General features: G+C 44.4%; 1 protein-coding gene and 1 long non-coding RNA gene across 10 annotated transcripts in view; one reads left to right on the top strand and one right to left on the bottom strand.

The window, feature by feature from the left end:
• Positions 1–19,839, bottom strand: part of LOC111255269 (irregular chiasm C-roughest protein-like) — a 165,251-nt gene that overhangs the window by 7,718 nt on the left and 137,694 nt on the right. For 8 of the 9 annotated variants that reach the window (XM_086985772.1, XM_022817033.2, XM_086985753.1 and 5 more), the window contains 5 exons: positions 16,942–17,114; positions 15,040–15,238; positions 12,314–12,559; positions 10,423–10,727; positions 1,474–1,757 (listed from right to left, as the gene is read on the bottom strand). In XM_086985772.1, coding sequence (XP_086841898.1) covers positions 1,474–1,757; positions 10,423–10,727; positions 12,314–12,559; positions 15,040–15,238; positions 16,942–17,114 — 1,207 coding nt within the window. The remainder of the gene's footprint in view (positions 1–1,473; positions 1,758–10,422; positions 10,728–12,313; positions 12,560–15,039; positions 15,239–16,941; positions 17,115–19,839) is intronic. The other variant, XM_022817035.2, reaches the window with a different exon arrangement.
• On the top strand, positions 6,443–19,358 carry LOC147758676 (uncharacterized). Its single transcript, XR_015325410.1, has 6 exons — positions 6,443–6,874; positions 7,332–8,172; positions 15,083–15,286; positions 15,838–15,985; positions 16,710–17,110; positions 18,358–19,358. It is a non-coding gene; the product is annotated as an uncharacterized LOC147758676 (long non-coding RNA).

The following is a 19,839-nucleotide window of genomic DNA, read 5'->3' as shown; positions in this document are numbered from 1 at the left end:
AACTCAGGGCACAGTAGCTCGGACGGAGGCGTTTTATGAATGAAAAGCCGCAATTTACTGGATGGAATACACTAATGCTCGACACGGGTACTGATGTTGTCACCAATTTCGATTCAAAACATAAATATCAATTTAGATAAGATTCACACTCCTCCTGCTACCTATTTCTGGTCCTGTGTTCGCATCGAACCTATAGTAGCTAGGTAATGCTAGATGATCGCGCCCTACCCCCATACACAACGTATCATAGCATGTATCAACAATAATAAAACAAAGTATCATCTTTGAAAGCAGACGGCAAACACATAACGTGGCGACAATTCCTACTACCAGTCCCTGCCCGTCACCGAACTTTCGAAAAGAAGGATTTCCCATTCCAACAGATATAACTCATAGCATAGCATATATGGTTAGTGGACGACGATTCAGCCTAGTTCTGCACCAGCATTCGGGATTGCCTCTAAGTCAGTGTTGAGGTTGACATATTGCACACAAACGTATGCAATCTCCGATTTTGACCTCTTCGTCTTCAATCTTTTCTTGTTTATCGTCGTTTTTGGTTAGAAAGAAGGTGACTTTTGGTCTCTACCGCTAGAGCCGTGCCATGCAGATTGACTGATCACATAGAATTTGATCCATTAAGTGCTGATTCGACAAATATGATGAATTCTTAAGAGTCAGCGTCTAACGAGATAACGACGCGAGTTTGATGAGTCGCAAAACATTTTTATCAGGACATGCGTTGTCGAAAATGAAGGCCCACCTGCAGTGCTCCATTCCTTCTAGAGCTCGTGTTATTAAAAGACGCGGCGATTTTATAATTGATTTGAAACGCTAGCCAGGCCAACGAAGCAGCTCTTTTAGATTAGTATGTAGATATGTATATATTTCACGCTAGAAATCATTTAACTTAAACAGGCATGACACAAGTCGGTGTTTCCTGGAAGTAAGTCACAAGATGAATGACTTTTATCATCGAATAAAAGATAAATAGAGTACTCTGTTTAAAACAACGGCACAAGTGTTGATCGTTTGTTTGATTTAAAAATCATTGTAAACGCAAGGCCACGTGCGTCTGCGAAATCGAAAGCTGCTTGTGCCGTCACTTTTTAAATTTATAATTTTACACATGATAAGTTAAATTCTTGATAATAACTAAAAATAATAGTACGTCATCCACAGGTCGGATCAATATGGCGAGGCCCATTTTGTCTGCGTTCCTCTTCTGCTGCCCCAAACGTGTATCTTCGCGAACTATTTCCAGACATTTTTTAACTATTTGCGAACCGAGCTCCGGTGTTGCCTCTAGCTGTCTTGAATACAATTGATCAACAGCTGAGTCCTTCGACACTGCCGGATCTGCTGTAGTCGCGCATCGTCGCAAACATTTCTCTGTCGCTTAAGAACTGAGACACAGACGGATACTTAGTGTTTTTTTTACAATAATAATAATTTGTGATTATTATTACTCACCCGGAAAGGTCGTTAAGGGCGTACTGTGGTAGAATCAGCGCGGCGTTGGTGGCATTCGACCCGCCGTTGTAGAGCGTGCCATTGGCTACAAGGGAGCCACCTGCTGGGGAAGGTGACATCCCTCCATGAAGTGCTGGGCCTCCAACGAGCAGATTGAAATCCCCAGCGCCTGGATTGTTTCCCAGACTGTCACCGTACGACAACTGGTAACTCCCGACCCCGACGGCGCAACCTCCATTGCTACCGACGATGGTTCCGTTGTTATTTTGTGGATTAGTGCCTGCCTGTAAAGGAAAAGATGAACAAAAGTGCATTAATAAGGTTTAGATACTATAGTAGGCTAGAAAACAAGAGGTGAAACATTGTTGTCGTAATTATTATTATAATTTTTAATATTATTGTTTTTAAAAGGGAAATGCCACCCGATGAATAGAGAGCTTGAGTGTCGGCAACTGTTAAGTCGACAAAGGGCCACAGAGTTTATACCGTAATAAAAATATGTTACGTTTATAATAATGATAATTTTGCTAGCGTATTAAACGCTAGCCTTGTTTTTACGATACTGAGAGCTGTCAGTTGAATGGACCACGTTTTCTCTGGCTGCTTTTAAAAAAGATAATAAATAGATTTCACCTCTCGCATACTGTTTCCAAGGGATATATGTATGACAAACAATATCTTTACATTTTTCGTTTGAAAGATCATCTCTTAGACGCCTCATTTGATTCACTTTTTTTTTACAGATTTACCTAAGTTTATAGGAGCTAGTGCTGCTTGTAATTGCCGTATAACTTAAGCTGATGTTCAAGTAAAGAGCCATTGGGAATATATAGGGGTCGTGAGTAAATCGTCGACCGAGGCGGCCTCATAAAGGGTAAAGGCTTCCTGTATGTGTAGGCATATATGATCTATTCGCACATATATGGCCTCAACAGTTAGTCAAAACGAGACGAGTACGTAGCTGTGTCCGCACCTCCTTATGTAGTAAAGGGTGCATACGATGCGACTACTACGGCTGAAGAACAGCTGCTTCTACTTTGGGTAGTCGAAGTCCGGCTGTACTTAATTCACTCCTTGCTTATCTCTAAACAGTACAAACAGAAGTTTCGCCCTGACTTTGTCGTTAACGTTAGCTGCGTCAGTCAGAATTGGTCTGCCCTACGCTAAGGATTAACGATGAAGGTGATTCTGAAGCAGATAGTATAACCAATATTCAAGGTTGCTTTCGGGTGCGTCTACTTCGCTTGCAGTTTAAGTAACAATAACTGAAACTACTTGTACAGATAATAACATGCAAACAATGTACGTTTCAGCTTTTGCGAAACTGCATCAGATTTCCTCGCAAGCGACATTTTCCACCTAGAAATCATTGCTTGTATTTGTGTTTGTTCACATCCATTAATGCATAAGGACAGCATAAAACTCCATAAACAATGACAGCTGCGGCTAGGTCGTCTGCTGATAACACTTAGATCCTTGGTGAATTAAGTGACTTTTAAACGAGTGGGTAGTTTATTTATTTTTATATTAGTGTGGTTTGAGTGACGTGCAACCGGAATTTTGACAAAATGTAAACCAAAAGGGCTTGCTTAATCAGTGATGCTAACTTTAATACATTTCATTTACTGTAGACAATTGGTACAATTCGAAATGCTTAACTCACTGTGGTTATGGGCCCCTTTTAGGTTACGAGTTTAACTACTGGACTACCTTCAAGCTGGGGGTTTCGTCTCACTGGCAAGATTAAAGTAGGCACCCATCCAGTTATTCCGGATCTGGTAATCAATTGTCGGAATCGTTTACTAATTTCACTGAATATTGAGACACGTGTCCAAGCTTGTTCTGGTTATGTAATAATAACAGCTTTCATGGTTCATGGTCGCTCTTAATATAATTACGATCTACGACAACTAGTCTATTGGTGCCCGGTGGTGGCGGGCAGCCCAGAGTGGCAGAAGTATATTCATGTGCTTCACTTGTAATTTAATGCATTTCCAATGTACAGAGGTTTGCACGGCAGGTCGATCGTCTCCAATCGTTTAAATAATTTAAAACAAACATAGGCTCAGCACTTTGCATCTGGCCATGTCCTCATTGCCTGGCGATGATCCCTAAATACGTGACACGTGAGCGTAGTTTGTAGCGGAATGTACGATCTAATAAACAGCTGGCTATCGTGTTTTTTTGTCGAGTTGGAACAGAAGAAACGGGAGGAAAATATGGCGACAGAACACAACATCGGAACGATGAAAGAATGCCAGTGCGGTTTAATGACTCGTCCTGCTAAGACGTGCGTATGATATATCGAATTTGTTATTATATTCTCGGTTGGCCTCCGGTTTGTGTCGAGGGCTAGCCTTTTTCAAGAGGCCCTTGGATACTACGGCCAAGATTGGCTTCGATAATGGTAAAAAAATAATAAAAAAAAAAATAAACACACGAAACAACGTTAGTTGTTTGCTATTTCTATTAAAAAAAAAATAGTCAATTACAAGTTGTAGATTGTTTCTAATGTTTTTTGACATTCTGAATTAAATAAATGTTATATGGTGAGCGGCATCATACTTGGTACTGGGAGGATATTTTAATCAGCGTCCACTGCCGTGGCAAGAAATAAACTATTGGGCTTCAAAAACTTGTTGGACTATTATAAAAGTTACTCACATATCCCGAATGTAGTTAGTTTTAAGTGGTAGGCACCTAGTTTTCTAATGCATATTACCACAATTATCTGTCCTTATAAAGATTTTCCTGTTAATTTTCCCTCTTGTTAATTTTTTTTTAATACTATTTAGGTTCAAATTATAGAAAATGTATACTTCTTTTGGACTCTGCCATTCTAACGATTAACAAACCTTATCTTAAACATTTAACTCTATATGGCCTTTATGTCACACGCATCCAATAGAACTTGTGAAAAATACGACCGTTTTCGTATCTATTAACATCATGGCTTATACAACTTAGAGACCCGCGAAGCGGTCTGGGTTCGAAACCGAGCGTGGACACGCTTTGTTTCGTGTTGGATAAAGCCAACGGTCTGAAGAAACGTCCCACGTCAGTAATAGTAAACGTGAAATTTGGAACGTTCGATATACACGTACGTATATTGGTGGCCAACAGCGTCCCAACATGAGTAAAGAAATCTATCGGTCGAGCCGTTCGAAGGCACCGAGTTGGAGCGAAGTCTTCGCCCACACCCTGTAATATCCCATGGCATCCGAGCAAGCAGCGACGCGGCCATGTATAGTGGACTATCTAGCTAAAGGATGCGGATTGTGCGATCGTGCAACGAAATGGCTCTTCGAAGCAATACAAGCATCGAAACAAGGAAAACTTCCAGAACGGTATAAACCCGTGTGGCTAGTTGGTTGGGCCCGAACGAGAGCAGCCACCGTCCTCGGTCTCGTCAGGACAAAAGCGGAACCTGCAATTCCTTGTCATTCAGTGTAGTTGCACTGCACGATCGAATTCTGCCCTCTCATACAACAACAACAACTGCCACAGCAGTTGCAGCAGCACCACCCCCAGCCGTGCAGCCGCGGCGGTGGTAATTGAGTTTTTTGCAGCAGCAACAGCAGCAGCGAGTCGCGAACAAACGACCAAGGAACTAACAACTGGAACTAAGACATACACGAACTGGACGACGGGTCGAGCGAGCAGATCCGAACGGGCCATGCCGAACAGACGACGATCGAGGCTGCGAGACCAGCAGCATGGAAGTGCCGAACGGGGATGCCCAAGTAAGGTCACCTCCATTGCTCTGCTTTGAAGCGTCGACTGGATGGAAACTCTCCGACGCGGCAAGGTGGGCGAAACCGGGGACCGAAAAAAGAGGGGTGTGAAAAATTGTTTGTCCTTTCTTGACCTGGGAAACCATCCCAAAAGAGGACCATACCTTTCTCTTCCGTTTCATCCACTACCGCCATCCGACAAACATTCTTTGCTTCATGTCCCAGCCCTGCGTCTCATAGTTACCCCCCATCCTCTTTCCGCCCCCATACAAGCTGTCCCTCTGCCGTCAGCGCAAACCAAAATGCCGCTAACAACATCCATAGCGTGACCCTTGACAGGCAGTAGAGAGCACGCACCAATTGATCGCCTAAGAGAAATGAGTTGCGGGTGAGGTCTGAAGCGAGCTGACCAAGTTAGAAAGCTTGCGCACAAACGAGATTGTTGTTTCGGGCAGAAGCCCCTTGACCGGCCGTTCGACAATGGGGCAAATGCGCGATACACGACAGGTCAGTCGTCAAAGTCGTAAGAGACGCAAGACCTGCTTTGCCGATAAGAGTACTCGGCTGAGGAAGTACAATAATGGTGATAGCGAAGCCAACGCATCGCCTAAAGTCTGGCAAGGCAGTCGTCGAGCGTCTGCGCATACCTACGTAATTGTTGATCATTTCTGTTCTATTATTTGTCGTCTGCCTTCAGCTATAGCAACGATGTACTGACACATCTAATGAATAAATGTTTCGAGCTTTACGTCAAGGCCTGCATTAGAGTTACATCGGACGGCTTAGTTCCAGCACATGCAGTATCCTTTTATCGCTCCAAATGTAACAAATCGGTAGGCTATGAGACGCTTATATACAAAATCAAGCACAAATATTCAAAGAGATGTTGTCGGTTCCCCCAGAATTAGCCAGTACGCAAAAAAAAAGATCTCAGTTCATTACTGCGCTTCTTTTGTATTATGTAGCTGTGTCTGTAGACTGAAGTAATCCACTGATCGTCCTTCACTCGCAGATCATACGCATTGAATGAGCTCCCCTCGATCAAATCTGGCTGATATTGCTTTTCCCTTAGGTTGGATCTTACGTTGCACGGACCGTGCGCAGTTGTGCAAATCTAAGGTGACGTTCGAGGCAAAAGATGACCGCGACACTTTCGTTCTTTCGTCCCGTATCTATCTCCACTTCTTTTTGCCCATTGCCCCAACTTTCCATCATAACCACGATAACGACGACGCCAGTAACAACAACCTTACGCAACCAATAACAACGGATGTCTGTGATCCGATATTCGCCCTTTTCTATCTGGTGTCGTCTGACGGTGTTACCAGAAAGCTATTCCCTTAAGAAAGACCAATTCGAGAGCTGCATGTGCTATGGTTAAATGACGGCACATTAGTTACATTGTGTTCTCGCGTGCAGATTTTGAATGAGCGAAAGTTTAGGCAGCTGATTCTCGGAACGTCGTTATGTTATCGTAACGATTGAAGTCAATCACCCAAAGTGATCAAAACACGCCATAAAGGCGATTCCGACAGTAACGCCATGGGATGCGGTAGTTTCATCAGCTTAGAAAAGCGGTCTACGTTCGACTATTAGACGTATGTGTAAGTTTTGACAGTCGAATCTTCTTGGGCAGTGCTTTTTCGAAGAAAAATTTCACTAAGTTGGTAAGTAAAGTTCTAGAAACTGGTCGAGTTGGTTGACAAGCGAGTTAAACAATATTCTGCATCGTACTATATTCTGTCACTCTATAATATTATTTTGTTTACTTTGTACAATATACGTGTCTGCCTTCATTGTTTTTTCGGTCTCATTTCCAAACGCTGCATGGCAAAATTTTTTTTATAGTAGATGCTCAGCTGCATGCCCAGCGGCAGGCCGTGTTACCTCGTGTAAAATTGCTTCAAAGGCCTGTGAGCGTAGGAAAGCCAATACGAGCAATCTGAAAGCACCAAATCTTTGAAAGCTATTAGTTGGTAGAAGAATATATTACTTTTATTGTCATCGTTATTGCTGGATCTTTTTTACTCAACTGTCAGAGTGCACTTAGACCACCTTACATATCCATTAGTAGGCAAATACATCGCCAAAACATGTCATAATTAGTAACTTATCATTCCAAAGGGGCATTCTCTGATGTTGTTGCACTGCTGGGATGCGCGGTCCTGTTAATAAAGACACAAGAAAGACAGAGTGAGAAAGAAAAAGGCGTATACGTGCCAAAGCAACAGAGGAAGAAGCACGACTGCCCGACAACTCCGAGTTCCCACTGTTCATCACATCGTTTTCGTGTTCTCCCGCGTTCGCCTAGCTAAGAACCCCAGTGACAGCCAGAGCAAATAAACACGCTCGCAGCGATATTTATCGGTGCCGTCAGCGGAAGTGACGGTACCGGCCAGGCGGTCGCTGCTATTGCTGCCGCGAGAAATACAGCGTCAGATTAGCGACAAGTTGGCTTTCGGGGGCAGTATCATTGTCGAAAACAAGTGAGACGGAGACTGCATCGAGAACAGAGAGGGAAAGTATGGAGGCTGCGTCAATGATAACGATGCAATAACGTCTTCTCCGTCACGTCTTGTCCATATCAGCACGCGGGCTCGTTTGGTTCTTCTCCGGCTCTTCTTGCTGCTGCTGTTACTGTCCTCCTTAACGCGTCACTCTTCGCTGTCTATTGCCTGGATTGTCCTTATTCGTCCGGCTTCGTCCCGCATAGTCCTGGGTACCGAGCGTTGTCTGCCGCTTTGTGTAAATTCATGTAGTGCGCGCTCTGGTGTCCTTTCCGAATCTACAAGGCTGTCTACCCCCTTCGAGTGTGATTGTCATTTATTGGTTCTTCACGGGTATCATTTTCATTGCACCGAACCAACATCGGACTAGTGCCTTCTAGCAGACTGACCGGAGGACCGGAGGTATAGACAAATGACGTTGGCCGCAGCGACGCACGGAAGAAAAAAAGCCACTCATGGTACGCACGAGTCGATTAGGCGAATTATCGAAATGTGTACTTTTTTTCTAACGGCTAGATACCGCTGTTATAGCTTGAGTTGCCGCAATCTCTCCCCTGGGCATTACTTGCTGAATGGAACATTGAAGGGTGGAGGAAAATGGACTGCAGTGCTTGTTTGTGTGATTGATTCAAGCGTTGAGATGTTAGTGGGCCAGAGCAAATCAGGTAAGATGGATCTGACGTATGATGCAACCACGTATCTGACGACTGCGCAGCGCAGTCATCTTAACAGGTGGCAAAATTGTGGTGAAAATAACGGTTGAAAGTTATTAGATAGAACGTATATATGATCAGCTGATTAGACAGTTGTCATGGGATATGAAAGAATGCTGAAGTTATCGATGGTCCACATTATCATATATCGGAACAGACTGATGCCCTATAAGAAGCGCTTTGGTTCGTACGACAAAACGTGTAGCCTGCGTAATTCATATGTATAGGTTCATTGAAGGACAGTTGGGTTATAGTAATCTATGCTAGAACCGAAAATAGAGATAGCAAAAAACCGGTTATCGACAGATACTAATATTGCACGACGGATGATGCCGGACAATAGGAGGCAAAATCAAGATCGCTACCGGCGCCTCTTCCATAAACCTAGGAAATGCCTAACCTATTTAATCAGTACGCTGAGAGATCACGAAGAAGCCCTTCAAGTCCAAATGTTATCTCTACACGTAAAATATATTGTCGGATAATTCCCATCCACCATCATCATCATCATCATCATATAACTATTTACTGATAATTGATGTATTCATTCGTTTTGAGTGTCTGCGAGCAAATCTTTACCGTAAAATCAGAATTTAGTCAGATTAGCCCAATTCCCTTTTCTAAATTGCATTTGAGATAGGGTGGCCGTCACTAGATAAAAACGACTGATTCAGCAGTCATTTATTGCAACACAATAAAACACTGCGGGGCAGGGTTCTGCGGTTCTTTATCATTATAAGATAAGCTAATGCTAGCAAAAAAGCATAACATTATACCAACATTGAAGCGATTTCGGTAAACGCTTTGATTTAATCCAACATTGGCACGACACCAGCAGCGACGTGCATCTTACATATCTCTTGTGTAAAGTCCCATGAAGCAAGGACGGGCTGTATAGCTGCCATGTCTCCGCTTTCTGTTTGCTTGGGGTTTCCTCAGGCAAACGTTTTGCAATCGTCTATTTCCCATGCCTCAGTTCTGCACTCGCTGCCATCGCCTGCTGGTTCCGCTTGCTACTGAACGAGCAAAAATAACGTATACGAGCAAAAAGAGATCTCTGCACCTTGCTATTGATCATTCATACAAGAGCTTGATGTGGTTGGTAAGTCAGTCGGTCGTCGGGTGTACCAACGCTCAGCATCACTTCCTTTCCATTGGGATGCACTTTCAATACGGTAAAGAGACAAAACAGACGTCAAGGGCCAATTAAATGTATACTATAGAAGTGGGACTGCAGTGATCTTGTACACAAATCTATACATCGGCCCGAAGCTATTACAGCTGAGTAAACTGTTCTTCCTAAATTCTGGCCCCCGTTCTCATCTTCTATATTTAGTACGATGTCAGAAGCGAGCAGAATAGCGGATGGCGTTCAAAAACGACGGTATTCTCAAAAAGTCTTTCAGGACTGGAACAGTTGTTTCTGAAGATAGGAGGCAAATGTGGTTTGGTGGAGTAGCCGCACCTGATTTGCGTGGAAGTGCTCGTATACGACATGATACAACAAGAACAACAACACTGTTTTTACGTCATCAAACGTTTGACTCAATTAATATTTTAGTTTCGTAAAATATTATGTCGTAAGCCAGCCTTGCTATTTACCACTGTGGCATCGTCTACTGGCCAACGTTTTCTCAGATGTACATGTTTGCTTCCTACACATTTCAACAACCTATTGAAACAAGAACTCCATATATATATATATATATATATATATATATCGCAAATAGTTCCCACTTCTGATACGTATATTTCATTTCTTATCTCGTTACGTCGTGCTGTTACCTCGCACTGAACAACAGCAAAGTTTGACATATATATTAAATAGTAGTTTTGCATGCGATATTTATGGTGTCGGCCATCGCCCGCTTTCTATCATAATCACTAGTAACGTCACATTACTCTTTTCTAAATATTTGTTTAGCTGAATATCGAGTTCCGTCTACTAATGATAGAATAATACAGATAATAGATCAGGCTGACTGGTAAACATACCGGTTTATTTCCGTTGGCTTGTTGTGTTGGGGTGGAATGGTCGTACGCGCCGTCAACTTGCCCCGAGCATGCGCTGTTGTACGGGGGCAAGGCGGGCGCGTTGTCATCATCCCAGGCTGGTGCCGTATCTCCATTGACGTGCGGCCCAATGTGCGCAAGCTGTGCTAACGTCGGCGTCGCCCGCAGCTCGACCTTTAAGTCGCTCTCGCTTCCGGGTCCATGGTCCGTCGTTCCATTCAGTGCCATTGGTCCGTTCTGCAGCGCCTTACCGTTCTTGTTGTCATTGTTGAAGTCTGCTGCTCCTGCTGTCAATTCAGCCGGAACACGAAATGCGGGCGGATCGGAGCCGAGAAGAGCAGATCAGACGCACAGCATCAGCGGCAGTAAGTGAACAGTGGCGAATCCCAGGATAGGCGGCGGCGTGTAACGGAAGAGACCAAGAAGGGTGTGAGAATGAAAGTGTGAATGAGTGAAAGACACGAGAGGGTAAGGGGGTGAAACAGGGGAGAGATGGAAGAGATAGATAGGAAAAACCGATAGCAGATCGGTTAGCTGTTTCCTTGTCTGGTAGCCTCACTGGGTGACTGAGTTTGGGTTTTCATTGGACGGCTGGCCCGTCAACTTGCGCGGGGCGCCCCCTTTCCCATCTTTCCCTTCTCAGTTGGTGGGAACTTAGGGCAACTGGCGGCGACGGCAGCCGGAGACAAGCTGGTTGCACACCGGGGGAGCCTTGTGTCGGGGATGGCAACGACCGGCTGAGCGGGAATTGGATGAGGGTTTGGGGAGGGCCTTTGTTGAAGCACCAAGCGAAAACTGCTACTGCTGTTAACTCCAGTCGAGGATGGAAACTCCAAAGCTTCAATGTTGATGTCCCTGTTCACTTCACTTCCTTCAGTTGCCTTCGAGCAGCAGCAACCAGCCGAACAGGATGGCAGCCCAACGTTACGCGCTTTACAACCCCCAACTACTCGCCGATTCGGCCGGTTTGTCTCCACACGTCTCATTGGCGGCGGCAGCGGCGTCAGCGCTAGGGGACGGACGCTTGCTTGGCTTCACAAATGCGCAGCCAGACACGCAGACACCCATCACGGCCACCCTAACGTCAGGCGACCCCTATCTTTTGTGCCAGTTAAAGCTTCCATTAGACCAGTGGTGGGGTCCGGCAGCCAGCAAGCCAACCAGTGAGACATGGGATAGCAGGCTTTGAAGGGAAAAGCGCAGTGACAGCCCGCTTGGCCTAAGCCATCACTCGCAGCAAGCAGCCCGACGCTGTCTGCGTTGCTCTTCGGCACCTCTTCGATTCTTCTTGGAAGGTTCCTACTGCTCCTGCCGTCGACCGCGTTGTAGTTGGCTAGCGTGCCCTAGCCGTAGCTTTAAATTCACCCATTACAGTAACCCTTTATACAGCCATGGCAGCAAACTCCGTCCTCACCAGCTTTCACGAGTTCCAAATCCCATCAATCCGAAGCAACATCGCTATACACGTCCTCATGCGACAGACAAGAAGGCACACGAGAATATATGCACACAAACACACTCGCCCCGGCGGGGCAATAGTGCTGCTGCTGCTGGTGTTACGGCAACTCCACACACTATGACTGCTAGATGTATGTAGACAGGCTGGGCGTATATGTTGCTCAGCCAACCAGCGAAGCCGGGCTTCGGTCGCCGCGTCGTCAATTGGTGGCTGACTATGCGATTACGTTATGCGAGAAAAAGGGAAGCCAAAGGAACATTGTCAATCAGAAAAACACCAGAACCACGGCAGAGTTTCGTGTGGGAGGGGACACAAACTGAAACAAATCCCATGGATGAACGAGGGATTGAAAAATAAAGCAACGCAAGAATGGAAAAGTAGCAGTCGACGAACTAAATACTGTCAACGACCTGCCTTTGAACTGGGATGGTTTTCTGCGTACGCAGAAGATGACCATAATTGACAGGAGAACGATTACGACAGCCCCTGACGTCGCAGCTAGCATCACAACAAAAGTGGCAACGTTTCGATGACGCCGCACCGATATGAGCATACTGTCCTCGCCGAAGGCGTTCCACGCTGAGCAGTTATACTCGCCAAAGTCATCATCGCTCGCGTGATGTATAACCAGCAAATTGCGTTCGCCGTCCGTCAATGGCTCTGCGAAAAAGAATGAACGAATGAGACAAACATTTAGAGAGTCACAGAGTTGGTTAGAGGCTTAGCAGGCGGTTCTATACGGAGATACCTGAGTTATTGCTGATCTTGAATTAAACGCTGATCGGATAACGCGAATGTCTATTGAAGAAAACTAAAGAAGCTAGGAAAGAGAGGTTTTCGGGCTGTGAAGAATTTCTAGCTGCTTCGAAAATGCAGAGATTATATAATAATTTAACTTGTGCTTTGATTTTTGTGTGGTCTTATGGAAATTTCCATAAGTTCGCATTAATTCATGCTTACGAAAATGTTTATTATTTTAATATAGGGGATCGAAATCGTTTAACGGGTTTGCGTCTTTCTCCGTCAACGTTTGCATATATATATATACATCGAGCGTTATGAATTGCCGAAGTAGAATTGAGATTATCTAGAATTATTTGTGAGACACTTCTGAATCAGGGAATCCAATGATATATTAGCGGACCCCCTCATTAAAACAGGAAAAGATGACCTGGTATGATTACAGAAAAACTACGTATTTCATCACAAATTCATTCCTGTCCCTATGACGATGACAATTATATGCGGTGCTAAAACTATTAAAACTGTAACCCATCACAGGCATGAAAGACGTATAGTTACTTGAAAAATCAATTACCTCAAACTTGGTAAACGCAAGCGTACTGTGCTCATTAGCATATATCTCTACTTAATTTATTATATGTGAGCTAACATCATTATGTTTATAATTGAATATTATTACTCATATCTGGACGTCGACTAAATAGTTCAAAAACTGCAAAGATAGACGGTCATCGGATGGTCTACGGGACCTGTTTAGGATTTTGCAGCCTACTTCCTAGGTTCCATTTTAAATTACCTGCTATTTGAAGCGCTCTTCAGCCCGTCCTTATTGTCACCGGCATTAATTAAACATAAGGATTAGATATAATAAGGACGTTCTTAGTATCTCGCCATTTGAAGCGATAGCAGGCGTGCATTAAATTGGATGCGCAGTACCGTATCGATCACCTGCTGTACCTTGTCGGGTTTGTGACGGAACATTATGACTACAGGGAAACATTATGGTGGAAATATATATGGAAACATTACTTTATGATATGCCCGTATAGATTAACAGTAAATTTTGTCACAGCTGTACACTTTACCATGGCTCGATTACAATATGAAGTGAAGTCGTGCAGTGTGATAGGTTCTTCCAACTATCAGCGGTCGCCATTTTACATCACATGTTTTTTTTCTTGTGTACGATAATTGAAATAATTCTACTGTTACGGAGGAGATCCCACTTCAATGACGCCCGAAGTATTGGGCGGCACGAAAAGTTGGGAAGTTCAACTCACCTGCTACAACCTTCGATTGCAAATTCGTCGTGTTTTTTCTCACTTCGATGGAATATCACCACTTCAAATCTGTCTACGGATTCCTCCGCGCTCCTCAAGGCGTGTCAATAAAAAGCTGTTTTCATGAACTATCAATGGTTTACATTGATTCGAGCGGGGTCCAGGTCCAAGAATTGTGATCAAATTTCGGAAAGGGCGAGCCGTCCGCTCTTTCCTTCCTCTTCTAATAGTAGGCTTTTTTCCCTCCTATAATTTACTTCAGTGCTCGCATCACATAGTGCGCTCGTATCTACTGGTTCCTATATGACAAGGCGGTGTATGTATATCGGTAAGAGCGAACCTGCAACTCTCAATAGACTGGGCAGCTGACCAGGTTGGGGTGTCATGTGCGCGGTCGCGTTCCCTGGTCCATTTAGGGTCTGCCGGTGCTAGCTATTGCCGCTGTGTCCGCTCTGCGGAAAAGGCAGCTTTCACCAATATGTTAGGTATGCCAAGCACGGCATCAGAGTTGCACGGCAGCACATGGATGGACCCACCGCTGCTGACAATCATATCCTTCAGATCTGTGCTTCGAGCAGGACCAAGGGAAAACTCTACCTAGGGTGCCACTAGTCGTGACTTCGCCAGGTCGTAACCACTTGGTCAAGCGCCAAAGTCAGTGTATGACCAATAGCGGTTGTAATGGGAGCAGAATTGAAGGAAGCGTACACATATAATAACGTATCCACATATGCCCTATAATACGTACAAAATTTCATTCATCATTGTTGATCCGTATAGGCACAGTACAGCCTTTTGTATTCCGTGGTAAGTTGTGCAATTTAAGTGGCTCACATGCTCTCCCATCCTACCTATGCCTAGAATATGTAAAAACTGCAAGGTATAACTTCTATACAGAAAAATGGCCGGCGATTGAAACATATACAGTTTTAATAGTCCACGAATAGACGACAATTATTAGATAGACAGAAACCTGTCATAGTTTGCAAAACAGTGGATTAGTCACGGTTACATTGAATTCACTGCACGTATTATTCATCACAGACTGTAACACAGCAGACGTGTACATCTTTCACTGCTAGACTACCATTCACGTGCAGTGTACTAACTAGTTACCTTTGATCATTTCGATGCCTTGATTATTGTCGATGTCCAGCAGTTGTCCGTTCTTCTCCCATTGAACCTTGCCAGCAGGCGGTACCGAGACAATTAAGCACTCGACGTGCACCTCCTGACCTTCCATGCCGTACTGAAGTTGGGGACTGCTGATGTGCGGAGGTCCCTTTACGTACACTGTGATCTCCGTGTGGATCTCCTAGGAGACGGAAAGGTACAGCGAACAAACGCAACCCACAAATAAATGGTAAGACGAACTTGCAAAACGATTCTGTTCAATCGAGCAGCCACTGAAAACTATCTGTATAGGACAAATGATGAAAAAATTCATTTCTATTCTTCATAAAGCTGAATCTAGATGAAAACAAATATTTACATGGAGTCTTTTCTATATGCTGATAGATATATCCCTCAGGAACGTGCTTATCCAATCACACTGGATGTACATATTGGTCATGGCTTCATTCAATACAATGTATAAATCGCTTACAAGTGATTTTCGAAAACCTCACTCTTAAATTCGCAAATAGCTTTTCACAGTAGCCGTGAGTAAGGTGACATGTAGACTCAACGAACAGTCAGACCTGTTAAACGCGAAAAGATCTGGCGGACCTCGAAATTAAAAAAAAGCAAGCCACAAAATTCTAAATATGCAAAGGCCTAAGTACCCTTTTGATGGTCGCGAATTCCGAAAATCTGAGCCTAAAAATTTTACAAAAATATTATTTGCGCCACTTTGATACATCTTCAAGCCTTTTTAAATTAACCCTATGATGTACATTCTGTTTTGTGTTGTAGACATTCTTTCAAGCCTCTTCGAGACCGACATGAGGATTAGCAACAACTAAGACTGTCGATTTCCGGCAACTAAATTAAGTTTGCAGCCTCGGTCGGGGTTTACCCGGCACAAAAACGTTGGGAAAGAACTCGCCCAAACACGAATCTGGTGCGCCCGCCATGATGAGTTTGTAGTTTTATTATACGAGGAACTGCCTTTCTTTAAGCACTAAGAATAGTTGATGCATATTTACATAAGGTTGCCGTTTGGCTACCACTTAGCTCTGCTCATTCTGACGCATCTGTGGCCAAGTGGGTGCTTCTGTTCGTTTGGCTCGTCATGCCTCAGGTAATAACACACCCCGGACACGACATCTGCATCCATACAGTGTAAATAGTATGTGGCGTACATGCATGGCGACAGCATCGCGCACTGCTAACTACCGCTATACTGCAATACTATTGCACGTGCGGCAAGTAGCATTTGTGCCACAGCTGCCAAGCTGCTGTTGTTACGCATCTTTCGCCAACAGGTGGGTAACTTGTACGTGCGTATACAGCTATATCACTTTAACATCAATGCTATGTAGTGTCTTGCATAGTTCGCCATAGCAACCGTAAGTGCCACTTTTTCTCTTCCTTTTGCGCTCACTCTCATTTTCTGTCCTTTGTCAAGCTAGACAGCAGAACCGCCTTTGCGGTAGCTATCGGCTGCTCGGTGGCAAGGAAACTAACCCACACCTCTCAGGCTATCCTGTGCCCGCAGACACAGCAGCAGCAATTGCCAGGAGTCTGGTCGACCCATACTAGCTGCGTGCTGATGCTTGTAAGAAGCAGGCATGGCTACTACCCTTATTACTCCTTTTTACTAAGCGCTTTGCTTCTGGTTGCAGAGCTCCGTTCGGTGTTATGCGATATTAGCTGCTCTGTCACTGTTAATCCGACCGAACTGTGCAGGAACAAGGAGAATGGAGCTAAAGCCGAGATAAACCGAACATAAAGTTACGTAAAGAGGAAATATGAGGTTGGAATCTAAGTGACGTCATAGACTATTTGCAACCCTTGCTGCTGCTGACAGTGATGACAATACGCGCGTCCCCACTATAAGTGGCCGTGTTTGCTCACCTGGTATCCGGAGCTGCTGGCTCGACAAACATACTTGCCAGCGTCGGCTGGCTCCATATCTCGAATCACGAAGGTGGCTTGTTTCGCCAGCACCTGGGTACTTCCTTCGCGAAGCCACACGACATCCGGTCGGGGATTGCCGTCGACTTCGCAAGTCAACGCGACCTCGGTGCCTGCACAGATAAGCCAAATAACAAAATAGTATAGCAATGCGGAACAACAATATGGTGCCAGACATGCCGGCGCACAAACGAAATTTGGTACATATTTCACTATAGATCAGTCTGGAAGCGTCTAAGATATGTCATCATTTACGCACATCAGGCAATGTAGCCACGAGTAGCATTATAAGGTGCAAAAAAGAGCGGGTCGTAACATGCTCCCTGTTTCTGACGTTTGTATCGTTTTATATTCACCGTTAGCAATAGGTACATTACATTGTAGTGATTAGATGTCGGGGTTTTTCACTGGATGATAGATCAATGAATTAATAAATCATCAAAGTTTGTACCAAAATTGTGCAGGCAAGTGCTCTTGCACATAATTTTTGTACTTGCCGGAATACACTTTAAAGAAACTAGTAATATTATTAACATTATAATTTTCTAAGAAGATAAGTTATTTCTAGTCCCGATTAATTAATGAAATCAAAGGAGTCCTGCTTAGTAAAAGCGGTAATGTACACATATACAACACACCTGTTAATAATCGCACGCAATGTTAACTTTAACAATATATTAATAACACCGACAATTAGCTATTGGGGCGGGTATGACTGACAGACTCACTGGGTCGACCCACAATTGTGATTGAGAATAGAATTTTTCAAGAACATTGGGGACATCTTTAGCGTCAATGTATGCCGCTCCGCGTATTACATCGATTTTTCCAGTCCGTTACCTATGGTAGAATGCCAGCACTGGCTTTTTATTAGATACAGCATATCTTTATTTGTTCTCATCTTTCTTCACATGTGTCAATCCGAATTACCGTTTATGACCAGCACGAGTGGATTCTAGGCTTTACACCGTGTATCAGGTGTGCCTCTACCGCGTTCTGTAAATAAGTCGTACTAAAGATATGTCATATGTGTTATCTCGAATAATCGATAATACTATGGAGGTTATTGGCAGAGGTAGTCGATTTGAATACGGAGGTTCTCCGGAAGGGAAGTGGAGGGGGTAGCTATAAACATCCCTTACGATTACCATCATCGGTGTCAACATAGTTGCTATGTATGTTATCACCACACAAGGTATTTTCGGCCTGAGCACGCACATGTCTATATATATATATGTGTTTTTATATACATAATATAAAGCTAAGCCCTAATATGAATGTCAATAGCAAAGCTGTTCGCGTCTTTCCATTTTGCATATTTATTTGGTATTAGAAATATACGATGGTGCATTACAGATATTCGGATGCTTTGACGAACCGCTTGCGCCTGACAATAGAAGACGTACGATTCGTAGCAATGACGGAAATTAGACGAATATAACAACAACGGTAGTGGCAGCCACATATCTCCGCAGTAAGAGAAAGAACTGGCAGATTGTTAAAGGACAAAGCCGCACAGGACTTGAACAACCGGATAGCAGTTGTAGTGATCCGAGGAAAAAACTGCGCTCGCTGCTATACCACCGCCGCTACGAGAGGCTCACAATGCTTGTCGCATACGTCAGCAGTGGGGCAAAAAGAAGAGCAAAAATCTGCAGGTACCTCCCAAGCCATCTATCCATTTGTGTTGCCCCCCTTTATAACAAAGTCGTTTACTATTGGTGCGTGCACGCACAAAATGAAATGTCGCAATCATTTTATGTTAGCAGCGCCGGTTCCGTAAAAGCAAACCGTCTCAGAGAAGAAACAGACAGAACGAGGAGCAACCAAGCAGCATTATTAGGTTCACTACTGCATTTGGCTAGGGCGCTGGTCAGAGGTTGTTTTCGAGGACGAAAAACCTTCGGTCGAGGAAGACAATTCCATTTAACCGAATTCGTTCGTTTTCGGCCAGTAGCAGTAGTGGTAGTACACGACAGCGGGAATCAGCAATCTAAGCGTCTATTCCTCTCATGGACCACACAACAAGTACAACATGTCAAGGAATGGAGAGACGGACGTAGAAGGCGGAAGTAGGACATGTGGACAGCCAATTGTACATAACCTGCTTGTGTCGTCTGCAACTCTATTTGCAACACCGCCGCCATTCCTGCTGTTGTTACTGCTGTCATACCGTTTGTAAACGACAACAGCAAAAGTAGAAGGTTCACCGCCTGGAGGAACTGCATCCATTGAGGTGGGCCATGTCATAATTCGCCAGTTATAAACTATTGTAGTTTCTGCGTGTTGTGCGCTCCTTTAGATTGTCAGCCTCCTTGTTCTGGTCGCCGGCGGGCGAGACGGAGCTGGAAATGTTGCTTGTGATGTTGCTTGCTCACAGTCGCTGCATGGCCACCTGGCTGTTTGCTCCTTCCGGCCTGTCTTCCAGTCTGCGGATATCTTCCACCTCTTTTCTACGTCGACTCCCTTCCTATTCTGGCTTTTTCAACGCTCTTCTGCTCCATCTGTGTTCATCTTTAAATAGTGTTGTGCGGTCCGAGCGACTTTGCTTCCCTGCAGCGCCTTTTTTCTTTGCCCCGCGTTCTACCCGCGCCCCCCAACAAAACTCCAATCCCCACTTATAGCTACTATAGGATGGTCTTCAAAGTCTTCTGCCTACCTGGCCGGCTGGCCACGGCGGTCAGTGGGTTGATCTTTTACAGTTTCTCATCGTTGACTGTGCATAGCGTTGTATGGTGACGTTTGTTCAAGGATTTCGGTGTCTGTTGGATGCTACGCCGTCCAGTCGAGCAACATGCTCATAGACAGACGGACAGAAAGAGAGGGCTTTTGCACTGA

The sequence above is a fragment of the Varroa destructor genome, unplaced genomic scaffold (genome assembly GCF_002443255.2).
Source record: "Varroa destructor unplaced genomic scaffold, Vdes_3.0 BEIS01000001.1, whole genome shotgun sequence".
NCBI classification, from domain to species: Eukaryota; Metazoa; Arthropoda; class Arachnida; order Mesostigmata; family Varroidae; genus Varroa; species Varroa destructor.
This window is presented reverse-complemented; position numbering and strand designations above follow the sequence as displayed.